At 39.8% G+C, this 14,678-nt stretch overlaps 1 protein-coding gene across 7 annotated transcripts in view; it reads right to left on the reverse strand.

The window, feature by feature from the left end:
- The window catches only part of RALGAPB (Ral GTPase activating protein non-catalytic subunit beta), an 89,002-nt gene that overhangs the window by 59,043 nt on the left and 15,281 nt on the right, over nucleotides 1-14,678 (reverse strand). For all 7 annotated transcript variants that reach the window (XM_043602390.1, XM_043602391.1, XM_043602389.1 and 4 more), the window contains exons 3-5: nucleotides 11,990-12,192; nucleotides 6,757-6,920; nucleotides 4,740-4,926 (exon numbers count right to left, since the gene is read on the reverse strand). In XM_043602390.1, the coding sequence (XP_043458325.1) occupies nucleotides 4,740-4,926; nucleotides 6,757-6,920; nucleotides 11,990-12,192 (554 nt within the window). The remainder of the gene's footprint in view (nucleotides 1-4,739; nucleotides 4,927-6,756; nucleotides 6,921-11,989; nucleotides 12,193-14,678) is intronic.

A 14,678-nucleotide genomic window follows, 5' to 3' on the forward strand; every position in this document is an offset into this window, starting at 1 on the left:
TGTACAATAATAGCCAACTTATGGAAAGAGCGTAAATGTCCATCAACTGATGAATGGATACAGAAGTTGTGGTTTATATATACAATGGAATACTACTTGGCAATGAGAAAGAATGAAATATGGCCTTTTGTAACAACATGGATGGAATTGGAGAGTGTTATGCTAAATGAAATAAGTCATACAGAGAAACACAGATACCATATGTTTTCACTCTTATGTGGATCCTGAGAAACTTAACAGAAGACCATGGTGGAGGGGAAGGGGGTGGGGGGGAAGAGAGGGAGGGAGCCAAACCATAAGAGACTCTTAAAAACTGAGAACAAACTGAGGGTTGATGGGGGGTGGGAGGGAGGGGAAAGTGGGTGATGGGCATTGAGGAGGGCACCTGTTGGGATGAGCACCGGGTGTTGTAAGGAAACCAATTTGACAATAAATTTCATATTAAAAAAAAATCTAATTTTATATATGTAGCTTTATAATATACAGTATGCAATATATAAAATTATGTATGAGGGGCGCCTGGGTGGCTCAGTTGGTTAAGCGTCCGACTTCGGCTCAGGTCATGATCTCACAGTCTGTGAGTTCGAGCCCCGCGTCGGGCTCTGTGCTGACAGCTCAGAGCCTGGAGCCCATTTCAGATTCTGTGTCTCCCTCTTTCTCTGCCCCTCCCCTGTTCATACTCTGTCTCTCTCTGTCTCAAAAATAAATAAATGGTAAAAAAAAAAAAAAAAAAAAAAATTAAAAAAAAATTGTATATGATACGCTAATTTTATGTTAATTTTATAATACATAAAATTACAAATCATATATTATCAATTTATAAAATCATGAATTATTTTTAAATGTTTATTTATAACTAATTGCAAATAATTATATAGTCATATAATATTCAACTTATGTTATATAATTTGTTACAGAATTATAAGATAAATAGCTATTTAAATTATTTTTAAAAGGTTCATCCCACTGCAAACTCCTTCAACACAACTAAGCTATAATTTTTTTAATGTTTATTCATTTTTGAGAGAGAGCAAGTGCACAGACATGCGCAAGAGTGTGAGAGCAGGGGAGGGGAGGGGGGTTGGGACACAGGATCTGAAGTGGGCTCTGCAATGACAGCAGAGAGCCTAATGTGGGGGCTCAAACTCAACAACTCTGAGATCATGACCAGAGCTGAAGTCAGACGCTAACCAACTGAGCCACCCAGGCGCCCCACAACTAAGCTGTAATTTATCCATAATAACAACTGCTATATAACTTACATTAAGTTCAGAATTTATAGTGTACCTTAAAAGTAATTCAACAATTCAGTTACTTAATTTATTAGTACTATTCCAAATGTATTTAAATGGTTCAAAGCCCTTTGACTCAATTGTCTTCTATCTAGAAATTATACCTTATATGTAGAAGTTATGTCTAGAAATAACCAGAATACACACACACAATGTATATTCACATCAACAATATTTTTCATGTTTTTTATTTTTATTTTTGAGACAGAGAGAGAGAGAGAGAGCAAGCACACACAAGCGGGGGAGGGGGAGAGAGAGAGGGAGACACAAAATCCGAAGCAGGCTCCAGGCTCTGAGCTGTCAGCACAGAGCCCGATGCCGGGCTCAAACTCATGACTACGAGATCATGACCTGAGGTGAAGTCAGACATTTAACCCACTGAGCCACCCAGGCACCCCAACAATATGTTTAAAGTAAAATACTGGGAACAACATAAATATCTAAACAACAATGAAATGGTTAAATAAATTATAATTCCATTTACATAATGAAAAACTACAAAGCCATTAAAAATATGACCTTGAATATACTTAAGTGAAATAAGTCAGTCAGAGAAAGACAGATACCATATGTTTTCATTCATATGTGGATCTTGAGAATATTAACAGAAGACCATGGGGGAAGGGAATGGGGAAAAAAAAGTTACAAAGAGGAAGGGAGGCAAACCATAAGAGACTCTTAAATACAGAGAATAAACTGAGGGTTGAACGGGGGTGGGGAGGGAAAGTGGGTGATGGGCCTTAAAGAGGGCACTTACTGGGATGAGCACTGGGTGTTGTATGAAAACCAATTTGACAATAAATTATATTAAGAAAAAAACCAATGAAAACAGTAACAAAACACAAAGATAATATAAATTTTTTCTACTATTGCAAAAGTAAAATATCTTGAGATTAAAGAATGAAAAAGGCACATGTAATTAATGTGGTTAAGAATCACATTAAAAAAAAAAAGCAAATAATGGGGCACCTGGGTGGCTCAGTCGGTTAAGCATCCAACTCTTAATTTCAGCTCAGGTCATGATCTCACACTGGAGACCAAGCCCCACATCAGGCTCTGTGCTAATGAAGCTTGCTTAAGATTCTCGTCTCCCACTCTCTCTCTCTCTCCTGCTTGCTTGTGTGTGCATACCCATTCTCTCTCTCAAAAAAAAAAAAAAAAAAAAAAAAAAACATTTAAAAAAAGCAGGTAACAATACTACATAGAATAATCTTTTTTTTATAAAGAGAAATGGAAAAAATACATTAAAATGTTAACACTGGTTGCCTGTAAGTGACGGGTACTTTTCTGTCTTCCAAGTTTTCTATTTTGAGAATGTATTGCTTTTAGTGTTTTTATGTTTGTTTGTTTGTTTATTTTGAGAGGGAGAGAAAGAGCACAAGCAGAAGAGAGGCAGAGAGAGGGGGGAGGGAGAGAGAATACCAAGCAGGCCCCGTGTTATCAGCGAGGAGCCTGACGCAGGGCTCAATCCCACGAACTGTGACATCATGACCTGAACCGAAATCAAGAGTCCAGTGTTTAACCGACTGAGCCACCCAGGTGCCCCCCCCCGCCATGTATTACTTTTATAATCAAGATAAGAAGTATTATTTAAAAATAGATTTATAATTTTGACATTCACTAGGATATACCAGAATCAAAAGAATATTCCAAAACCTCCATCTTTTAATTTAAATAATGATAAATGTATAAACACTTTATTAACTCAGAAAAAGACCAATCTACCTTCTGATACATAATGCTACCTATAAATTATTTGTTTCTGGGGCAACTGGGTGGCTCGGTCAGTTAAGCATCTGACTTCAGCTCAAATCATGATTCACAGTTTTTGAGTTTGAGCCCCACATCAGGCTCTGTGCTGACTGCTCAGAGCCTGGAGCCTGCTTTGGATTCTGTGTCTCCCTCTTTCTCTGCTCCTCGCCCACTCACACTCTGTCTGTCTCTTTCTCTTTCTCTCTCTCTCTCTCAAGAATAAACATTTTAAAAAATTTAAAATAAATAATTAATTAATTAAATTTGTTCCTGCCTCCACACTGCCTCCCCCGACACCAAACCTAAATCAAACCAAGTCTCTAGATCTAACTACCAGTTGACAGGAAATACCGAGGACAGAGGAACATATTAACACAACTAAGACATAATCAAAAAAATTCAGAATGTGAAACATTCTAAAAACCCAAGTTTTTCAATAACAAAAACTGCAAAGAAATAAAAATGAGAGAGTAGGAACCTATAGTTTAAGATAGGCTTAAGAAACATGTCAACTAAATGTAATAAGTGAGCTCTTAGTTGGGATTCAACGGAATCAACCACAGAAAGAAAAAAATTAAGGCATTCAAGGGAAATTTAAACATCGAATGGCTAACTGATATTAAACAACTGTTAACGTTTTTTTAGGGGTGATAATAGTACTGTGATTGTGTTTAAAAAAGAATCCTCATCTTTTAGAGTTACATATTAAAATATGCAGAGTTGAATTGAAAAATCAAGCCTGAAAAAAAAATAAAGCCTTATTACTCACAGAACAGTGATAATATTGTATATAAATGGTAAGAAAAGTAAAATTATTATAACAAACTACTTTGGTTATAGTACAGCACATTATAGTATGGTCCCATTTCTGTAAAACTATGTATAAACACATATAATAGGATTTCTAGTGAACTTAAAACTTTTATACCTTTCTATAGTTTGGTTTAATAATCATGAATATTTTAGTAGTAAGATTAAGAGTGGGAGTCTGGCAAGGGAGGTAAGGTGCAGAATTTATCTGCTTCTCTATATTTGCTTAATCTGAAAGGTTGTAATTTAATAGGCACTAGTCAAAGTGCTATATCTATTTTTATTTTCTTTTAAAAAAAAAATTTTTTTAACATTTATTTTTGAGACAGAGAGAGACAGAGCATGAACGGGGGAGGATCAGAGAGAGGGAGACACAGAATCCGAAGCAGGCTCCAGGCTCTGAGCTGTCAGCACAGAGCCCAACGCAGGGCTCGAACTCACGGACCGCGAGATCATGACCTGAGCCGAAGTCGGCCGCTTAACCGACTGAGCCACCCAGGCGCCCCTCTATTTTTATTTTCAAATGTTTTTAACGTTTATTCCTTTTTGAGAGACAGAGCATGAGCGGGGGAGGGGCAGAGACAGAAGGAGACACAGAATCTGAAGCAGGCTCTAGGCTCTGAGCTGTCAGCACAGAGCCCAACGCGGGCGAACCGTGAGATCACGACCTGAGCCAAAGTCAGGCATTTAACCGACTGAGCCACCCAGGCACCCCTGCTGTATCTATTTTTAAAAGGCGGCTCGATTCTGTATCTAAAATACAATAACAGAGACAGGATACAGGCTTTTTACAACATATTCCATGAATCCCAGTAAGACAGAACTAGGGGAAAGCTGTCTCAGGCCAGGCGGATGGAGGAAGGCAAGTCAATGAAGACAACCTACCTTGATGTGAGTGCACAGGTGACCTTGCTCCACTGCTCCACCACTGCTGGGTGGTGCCTCCAGTTTGCCACCATCTCCTTGGCTGTTTTCCAATAAGGAGGTGTTGGGAAGCACCGAGTACAAGCTAGTAACCAAACCTCAAAGAGAACACCAATCAACTTCTCTGCTAGATTCTCAGCAATGCCACCTTACCAACAAAAAGAAAACAACTTTGGCACACTCATTTTTAAAGAAAAATCTTTAATTCAATGATTTGAGATAAGTGGTCAAAAAATTAAAATAACTACAATGTTAAGTTCTGACTTTCAAATAGCCATTTAATTAGTAAGAATGAGAAACTATTCTTAGGAACGCCTATGAAGAAAATCATAACGACATCAACCAATTATCATTTATTAAGTTTTCAAGTCGCAGGGCACCTGGGTGGCTCAGTCGGTTAAGAGTCCGACTTCGGCTCAGATCATGATCTCACGGTTCGTGGGTTCGAGCCCCGTGTCGGGCTCTGTGCTGACAGCTCGGAGCCAGGAGCCTGCTTCAGATTCTGTGTCTCTCTCTCTCTCTGCCCCTCCCTCATTAACTCTCTCTCTCTCTCTCTCTCAAAAATAAATAAAGCATTAAAAAAGTTTTCGAGTCACCCTGCTCCTTTCTTATCAAAGATCTTAGTCTTCCAGCAAGTGGACAGGACACAGAGGAGAAGGGAAAGGACAAATGTCTATGATGTGTGAATACTGGGTCCGTTTCTGTGCCGACTGGTTCATGTATACGACCTCACATATTCCTCACATTAATCCTGCAGGATAGGTATTTCTAACTTTTACCAATTGTTAGTTATACCCATTTTGAAGAGGAGAAAACTTAGATGAGAAAACTTAAGTATCCTGTCCAAGTTTACACAGTCAGTAAGTGAAGGAATCAGAGCAAATAAACACCCAGGTCTTTCTACCTCCAAACTTTGTTATAAAACTTTCAGGTGTTTGAAAGCTACTCTTCAAGGGAGAGAGGGACAAAGAAGGGAGCAACAGGACCGATGCTGGGCAGAACAGAGCCTCAACCACAAAACCAGACCTGTCCCTCTGTCCTGAGCCCTGGAACTAGGGAGAAAAACAGGGGTCTGTACTCTGTATAACTCCACAAGGCAAACTTGGGATTAGCAGGAAAAGTTACAAGAATGTGTATTTCAAATGAAAAATTAAATTTCAACAATAAGCCCCAGAAGGGGAGGAACTGCCCGCTTTGAGTTGCTGAGACCCCTGGCACCAGGACTCTGCAGCAAAGAGCCAATGAGTCAATGACTGGCCAGCTACTATCAGTAACAAAGTATTCCTATTATGGGGTCAATAGTGGAATTCTGTGGTTTCCTTTAGGTACTTTCCTGGACTGTATTTGGGTGAGATCACAAGCACATGTGCATGTCTGTTAGCAAAGAGACCACACAGATGAACAGGCAACAAGGGAACCCAGTACTAGGATATCAACTTCCAATCTGGGTAAGCTTGCTACAACATACACGGCAGGGCTTCTAAAATACAATTTGAAGGTGTAAAACGGGAGGCTTCTTGATGTCCAGGTAATGAATGGCAAACTGTCATACTTCCAGACAGAACACTGAAGATTTTGTAGATTTCACTTGCTGAACAAAGTATCTTCTGTAGCTGTCAAGCTTTTAGTGTCTACTTTGATAACTACTTTGTAATCAGGTACAGTGCTTACAGGTTCTACTTTAGTTAGTTGTTCTTTATATAGGCTCTATCCTAATATACTAAACAAGCTACTACTATCATTATCAAATACGCATTAATGCAGAGGCTCCCCCCACGTTAGCAAAATCATCACTGAAGGTAAAGTAACTTCATATTATGCCTGTGAGGGCTTCCAATTCTAAGAACTGTTATTTAACCTTGGTTTGCCAAATGCCATGCCAAAATGTAAATCCCCGCTGAGTCTACACATCGTTGAGTTTAAAGCAAACTGTATCTGGAGCTTGGAAATAAACTAGAAAAAAAAAAAATAAACAGACCTTGAACAGTTGGCGGGGCTAGAAGAATGTCATTAATCTGCAGAAGAAACAACAGTAAGACTTCCCACGTTTCTCGTGCCATGATGGATGACTCACGGGCCAGTTTCTGAATGGCTCTCAGGACCTGTAAGCATAGTCGGATCTGACTGGAGCCCTGTTCCTGTCTGAAGAAGACAGACAGATATCACTGACAAGCCTTGAGGAAAGAGAGCAACAACTTAAGGACAGGCAACTTATGTACACAGCAAGCAATGGTCCAACGGCACTCCCTAAGAGCATCAGAAGACAGGGCCAGGTACACCCTCCTCGGTTCAAAGCTTTTTCACCGTCACACAGTCTGTCACTCCGGGATCTCAACCAACCACTTCTCTGAAAGCTTGAATAGCTCCTGGGGAAGGAGGGGAACACTGGAATGTAAGCTTCCCCTCTGGATTTTCTAAGTCTAAAATGTGTCTGGCACGTAACAGGCACACCATTTTCTGATGAGTGAATGCGTTAATATCCACAGCCACTTCTGTTGCTCACACTGAAGCAGAATGGCCTTTGTATCCTTTTTAAATACACATTCACAAGAATTCAGAATGTGCATTCATAGTGCTCACAGTCCCTCTGAAACTAATGCCTGCTAGACAAGAACCTACAGACCCAATGACATACTCTCACAGGTCACTAAAACCGATGAGGTATGGAGGCAATTGCCTCAGAAATGAGCACCTGCTACTGCTGTTCTAATTAAAAAAAAAAAAAAAAAAGCAACTTAACCTAAGATGGTGGTTCCCAAGATACCCTAGAAAAGTTTTATAACTCTTTAGTCCACAAGTGCATTTTTTTTCCCAAGAGAATAAAACAGATCAAAGTATTGGGGCTAGAGTTGAAGACAGAGGTCCAGGCCCCAGCCCCTGATCCCTGCTTTCCAAAGCAGACTACCTGAGAATTTCAAGAGTAGCAGAAAACTCACTGCATAAGTGAGTGGTGAGTTGGCCTCCAGACCTCCTATGTACAACCCAAGACAAGTAACTAATATTATTGAAATGAATCTTGAGGACAAGTTTCTATATTATGACTCATGTCACAAAGAACAGATAAAACATGAGTAAATCAGAGAAGACAATCTCAGAGCTTCCTCAAGAAATCCAGAAAATAAAGTGAGTGGCCTTAGCACTCCCACCTCAACCTTAAGATAGAAGATTCTCAGATTCTGGGCCATGGCACAGAAAACCAGACACTTACCTTACAGTTGCAAACAAATGACATTCCTAAGTTTTTCCTAAAGAAGTCAGACCTAGAGCAAAATGAGACATTCACCTAGGAAAAGGCAAGAGCCCCCAAGAGCAGGGAGATGGCCATGTTCAGCTGGAGGTGAATCCAGTTCACGTGAAGCCATGAGGCTCCAGTTTGTGTCTGTAACTCTAGCTACTTGAACAACAGTAAGAAACTATATAATAGCTATATAAATTTCTTCTGGCCATACAAGAAAAAGTCCAGTGTAAGAATCAAAACAGCAGTGGGGCTGACACTCTCCAACTTAGTGACAGTACTTTAAGCATCCCAAGTGGTAACCTAGGCCTACCGACCAATTCCAGTTATCTGCCCAGTGGTACAAAAGGAGACATCTGCTCTGTAGGTACTGTCCCCTCATTAAGAAGGCCTAAACTCATAAGCAGTGTCCAGGTTTCTATGGCTAAGGGAAATAAGGTCATCTTTACTAAAAAATAAGTAGAAAAGTCTAAATACCAGAGACTTTCTGTTCCCCTCAATATTTTCCAAAACAACTTATGATCTTCAGAAAACCTGTTCTGAGAACAGGGGCTGGTGAACTATAGCCCATGGTCAAATCTTGTCTGCCATCTGTTTTTTTTTATTAATAAAATTTTACTGGAACACTGCCATGCTCATTCATTTATGTATTATCTATGGCTGTTTTCTCTACATCAGCAGAATTGACTAGTTACAACAGACACCATATAGCCCACAAAGCCTAAAATATTTACTATCTGGCTCTTTATCAAAAAAGTTGGCCAACCACTGCTTTAGAAGAATATTACATTTTTATTTATTTATTTTTTTAATTTTTTTTTCAACGTTTATTTATTTTTGGGACAGAGAGAGACAGAGCATGAACGGGGGAGGCGCAGAGAGAGAGGGAGACACAGAATCGGAAACAGGCTCCAGGCTCTGAGCCATCAGCCCAGAGCCCGACGTGGGGCTCGAACTCACGGACCGCGAGATCGTGACCTGGCTGAAGTCGGACGCTTAACCGACTGCGCCACCCAGGCGCCCCGAATATTACATTTTTAAACTACAATATATTTGCGCAATGAAAACCCTAATCGATTTTAAAAGATGGTTCACTGTTCACTCAATTATGCAAACAAAAAAGAGATCAAACTGATAGGCAAAAAGAGAAAGGTTATCCCCACTCTGACTTATCTCTAGCAAAGTGGTAAAAACACTTTGGGTATCACTTTTATAACAACAACTAAGTAAACTTGATGACAATTTTGTGATATGGATTAAAAAAAACCTGATACTTCCAATAAAGAAAGATGAGATCTGGGCACCTGGGTGGTACAGTCAGTTAAGTGTCTGACTCTTGAGCTCAGCTCAGGTCGTGATTTCACGGTTTGAGTTCGAGCTCTGCATCGCGCTCTATGCTGATGGTGTGGAACCTGCTTGGGATTCTGTCTCTCCCTCTCTCTGCCCCTCCTCAGCTTGTGCTTGCTCTGTCTCCCGCGCTCTCTCTCTCAGAATAAATAAATAAACTTAAGGGGAAAAAAAAAGGAAGATGAGATCCTAACTCCCAATATTTAGCACTGAAAATATTCAGCTCCCTAAGACACTGTTGGCCAGGAAAATTCTAGTACTCAGTTCAGTATCCTCTCAGAAACATGCAAACACTCTTGAGAAAACAAGTTAATTACAAACAGTAAAATGAACAAGGTACTCAGGTTCTCAAAAGGCAAAAAAAAGAAAAAGCCCAATTAATTCAAATGCCATTGGTATTTTTCATCAATACAAATGAATTGAGCACTAAGAAGTGGTAAGGGTACAAATAGGAAAGAAACAGTGACAATACTACCCATGAGACTGTCCCATGGCCAAAGAAAAAGCCCAGTGAACTAGTCTCCTACATGGAATGACAAGAAAGCACCAGAACTATTATACCATTTTAGAAGAACCTGCTTAGAAGGGTGCCTGGGTGGCTCAGTTAAGCGTCTGACTCTTGATTTTGGCTCAGGTCATGATCTCACAGTTCATGGGATGAAACCCCACATCAGGCTCCTCATTGACAGCACAGAGCCTGCCTGGGATTCTCTCTCTCCCTCTCTCTCTCTCTGCCCCTCTCTCACTCACACACACACTCTCTCTCTCTCAAAATAAACTTTAAAAAAAAAAAAAAGAAGAGCCTTAGACACAAATAATATGCTAATCACTGCCAACCACCTCCTGTTATTACTTCTATTTGAAAACAATAAATCAAGCAACAAGCATTTAATTCACACCTAAGGTAATATCAGTACCGCACCAAGTACTGCGAAAGCCCAAAATATATATACGACCTAGATCCTGCCTTCAAGTTCGTTAGACGGGGAAATGAGACACACACGTTTTAAGAGCAAAAAAAACAGTGAAGAGATAAAAGAGTGACACAGGAAGTACCGGAACCACACAGGTTCAGAAAAGGTATGATCACTGTGGGCCTGGATGGTAAAGTAAGGTTCCTCTTTACAAGGCAGAATTTAAAATGAACCAACAAGAGTAAGATGTGGACAGCTGAGAGAGAGAGAGAGAGAGAGAGAGAGAGAGAGAGAGGAAGAGGAAGAAAACAAAAGGGTAGGTGAAGATGGGGAAGATCATGATGGAGTCTTAAGGAAATGTTTAATTTATGAGTCTGACCAGTGAGCAGGGCTCATGCAGAATTAGCAGCAGCTAATCTGGCTAGGGGCCAGATGACAGCCAGCATTTCACACAAGGCAAGGAGTTTATACTTGATCCTACACATCAGAGTTCTTAACAGAGACTTTTTTATTCAAATTCTGCAAAGTGATCTTCCTTCTAAAACTCTTTCAGAAAACATTTTTTTTTTAATTTTTTTTTTTCAGCGTTTATTTATTTTTGGGACAGAGAGAGACAGAGCATGAACGGGGGAGGGGCAGAGAGAGAGGGAGACACAGAATCGGAAACAGGCTCCAGGCTCTGAGCCATCAGCCCAGAGCCCGACGCGGGGCTCGAACTCACGGACCGCGAGATCGTGACCTGGCTGAAGTCGGACGCTTAACCGACTGCGCCACCCAGGCGCCCCTAAGAAAACATTTTTTTTAAGTAAACTCTACAACATATGTGGGGCTCGAACTCACGACCCTGAGATCAATAGTGGCATGCTCTACCGACTGAGCCAGCAAGGCACCCCAAAGTAATCTTCCTTCTAAATTTAAAAAGCTAAAATGTGCAGAGTGGTTTTTGGAAGACCCAAAGTCCCTTACCACCTGATAGTAAAAAAGCTTTAATGAGAACTTTCCCAAAAGGAAGCAAGCCCCTTTTTCTCTTTCAAACACATTAAAAAAATAGCTGAAAACAGATTTTTCTTAAAGGAAACCCTAATTAATGCTTTCTTCTCCATTATTTTCTGTATTTCCCAAACTCCTTACAATGACATATAATCTTTTAGAATTAGGGGAAAAAAAAAAAAAAAAACATTAAGCCCAAATAAAGTACATATCCCATATTATAATATTTAAGGTCACTGTCTCAGAAGGTAGGGGAAAAAATCAGTACCAAACTATTAAGATCATCTTTTGGCCAACTATGAATTTGTCCATAATAATTTCAAGTCTGCTTACTTTGATGTCTTCATTCTCTCATAGGAAAGGTTCATTTTAAGGTAGAAGGCTTAGGTGCCTTTAGCTTAAGTGGAGGAAAGAATTATGACAGGCAAAAGTATGTTTTTTGAATAGAAGGGAAAGGGGTCACAGTATTTTAATATCTAAAAGCTATCAGATCTTACAAAACCAAAGCCTTTAAAATGAGTACACACTTGATAAAAACTCCTAGTAAATATTATATAAGCCCATCTCTCTTATCATTCATATTAATACATTCTTTAATTAAACAGTAATGAAAGTTACTTTTCAAAAGACTAACAATGAAATCAGCTCCTATAATAGAAAAAAGTAACATTTATGAATATTTTATTATAATCCTGGTAACAGGTCAGACAGATGGTATAGCTTACCTTGGTACAAAAAGATTTTGCAGGTGTTTTAATATACTTTGAACATATAGGTTAGGCTCTTTAATAACTGGCAATGGGATAGAATCTTTCGGCAACACTAAAGCCATAATCCAGTCTGTATATACATCAACACAATATTTTACAGTCTCTCCATCCAAGGGAAGGGTCAATCCATAGCAAATTACTTCCATGGTCCATTTCACCTAAACAAAAGAAAATATACATTCAGAATTATCACACATCCCTACTGTATCTCAGCAGACTGATCTAAAATGTTTACCTCTTTTATTACCAAAAATCTCTCAATTGACAGTATATTCATCTCAACTATATGCCAGATTTATTCTTGAGAATGTACTTTCCATGGATAAAACATACTCAGACAACATTTCCTAAGCAAAATATTTAAGAAAACAATAAACTACTTCTTTCTAAATATCACTTCCATGTTGGCTTTACCCATTAGACATTATTATTATTTGCAGTATGAAATAAAAAGCAAATATGGGTCATCCTGATTTTCCATAGAGACTGGGACAAAAAAATAGAAAATTTTAGCTACTTTTCTCCTTTTAATTTATATACAGGTATGTGTGTCATTTAGGAAATCATATACATACATTCAATTATATTCCATTTCCAGATTATGCAATATTAACAAACAACAGGAAGGAAGATGAACTGCTCAACTCTTTATTTTGTGACTATTTTTTTCTGCCAAAGAACATAATGAACATGGGAAGGTAAGAACAAACACAAGTGAGAAGGGACTAAAGATGGGCAAGATTGTTTAAATTTTTTTTTAATGTTTGTTTATTTTTGAGAGAGAGCGTGTGCAGGATCAAGTGGGGAGGGGCAGAGAAAGAAGGGGACAGAGGATCCGAAGCAAGCTCTGTGCTGCCAGGAGAGGCTCTGGGGGGGGGCCTGAATTCACAAACCATGAGGTCATGACCTGAGCCAAGACTGGATGCTTAACCAACGGAGTCACCCAAGTGCCCCAGATCTTTTTTTTTAATGTTTATTTCTTTTGAGAGAGCACACATGTGAACGAATGGGGGATGGGGGTGGGGGGGGGAGAGAAAGAGAGAGAGAATATCCCAAGCAGGCTCCACGCTGACATGGGGCAGGCAGGGGTGGACCACAGGGGTGGCGGTGGTTGATCCCACAAACTGTGAGATCATGACCTGAGCCAAGATCAAGAGTCAGATGCTCAACCAACTGAGCCACCCAGGCACCCCAAGCTGGGTAAGATCTTAACAAGGCACTTACCTGCACTAAATGAATTCCAGCCTCTTTACTTAACTGAATCACATGATAAGGGTTGAGAGAACCTGCCCATGAAGAATGAACATGATGTGGCGACAAAGGAAAAACGGCACAATTTGCAAAAGAAGATAAAATGATATTCCAGATACTACAGACTGGAAAGTTTCAGGGAATTCCACACTAAACTCTGGGACAAATTACTAAGCAGATGATTCATGAGCACTTATAAAAGGAAAGCATGATCACTAGGAACCAACATACTCAAAACGAACAAATCATGCCAGACAAGCATCATTCCTTTATTAACAAGGTTACTATGAAGGCAGCAGACAATTGTGCAATCCTGGCAGTTTACAAAGCACTTTCATAAGCAGCTTCTAACCATCAAAATAACCCTGTGTGAGAAGGTAAACTATCCTCACTTTATAGATAAGAAAACTGACACTTATTAAGATTAAGCAATTTGGCACAAGTCACTGGTTTGGAAATGGTAGAACTGAAAACTTGAGCCCTAGTCTTCCAGCTAGATATCTAAAGCTACTCTCACCATACCATTAACACCCTTCTCTGGCTCAGGGAGATCTGGGCTCTAGCAAGAAATGTGGTCAGAGGCAGGATATCCTTGTGGACAAGATGGAGACATAGGACCCATAGGAAGGCAGAATGGCTGGATTTATAAGACACAAGATGAGAGACTAGCAATGGGCTAATGTACCAAGATCATTTAGGAAGACGGTGCCCAGTGGCACACCAAAGGCCCTGCTGAGATTTTAACTTAGGAAAAGAGAGAAGAACAGATCACATGCTGACCATCTGTAGATATCCACAAAGCTAAAATGGATAGCTAACTTGTTAGATAGAAATTCAGGATCCCAAAAGACTTCAAGTTGAATCTAACAAGATTAAACACAGGTCCTGAAAATTTCAAGCTCAAAAACAACTACAAGAGCTAAGGGTAAAAATATGTACAGCACTAGAATTTATCTAATATAATATAATCTACAAGAGCAATAAGGATTAAGCCTGCGACAGCACAGTGAAGCTGTGACAAACACAGGAGGGTGGGAGGAACGGAACCGCGCCTAGGAAGGGATTTTAAAAGGGGCTGCAAGTCCCTAATTGTCAGATGAAACCTAAACAAGAAAACATCTTAGGTGTCACCTTCATAATAGTTTAATTGTATAATTCTAGAGGACACTGGATTCAAGGACTGTTGTCTCCTATCTTTTAGAAGGTAGGAAAGGAAAACAAACAAGGCAGGCACCAGAGCGCCTCTATCCACCCATGTGGCATCTCTTCCCAGGAGAATATTCCAGACCCACCAAGAGGAGAGTACACCAGGGCCAAGTGCCAGTCCTCAGGGGTTAGTCTCTGCTAAGGTCCTGTGAAGAGAGAAAAACACTCCTCAAACGGAGGAGCTTCA

This window comes from Prionailurus bengalensis, chromosome A3 (genome assembly GCF_016509475.1).
Source record: "Prionailurus bengalensis isolate Pbe53 chromosome A3, Fcat_Pben_1.1_paternal_pri, whole genome shotgun sequence".
Lineage (NCBI taxonomy): Eukaryota > Metazoa > Chordata > Mammalia > Carnivora > Felidae > Prionailurus > Prionailurus bengalensis.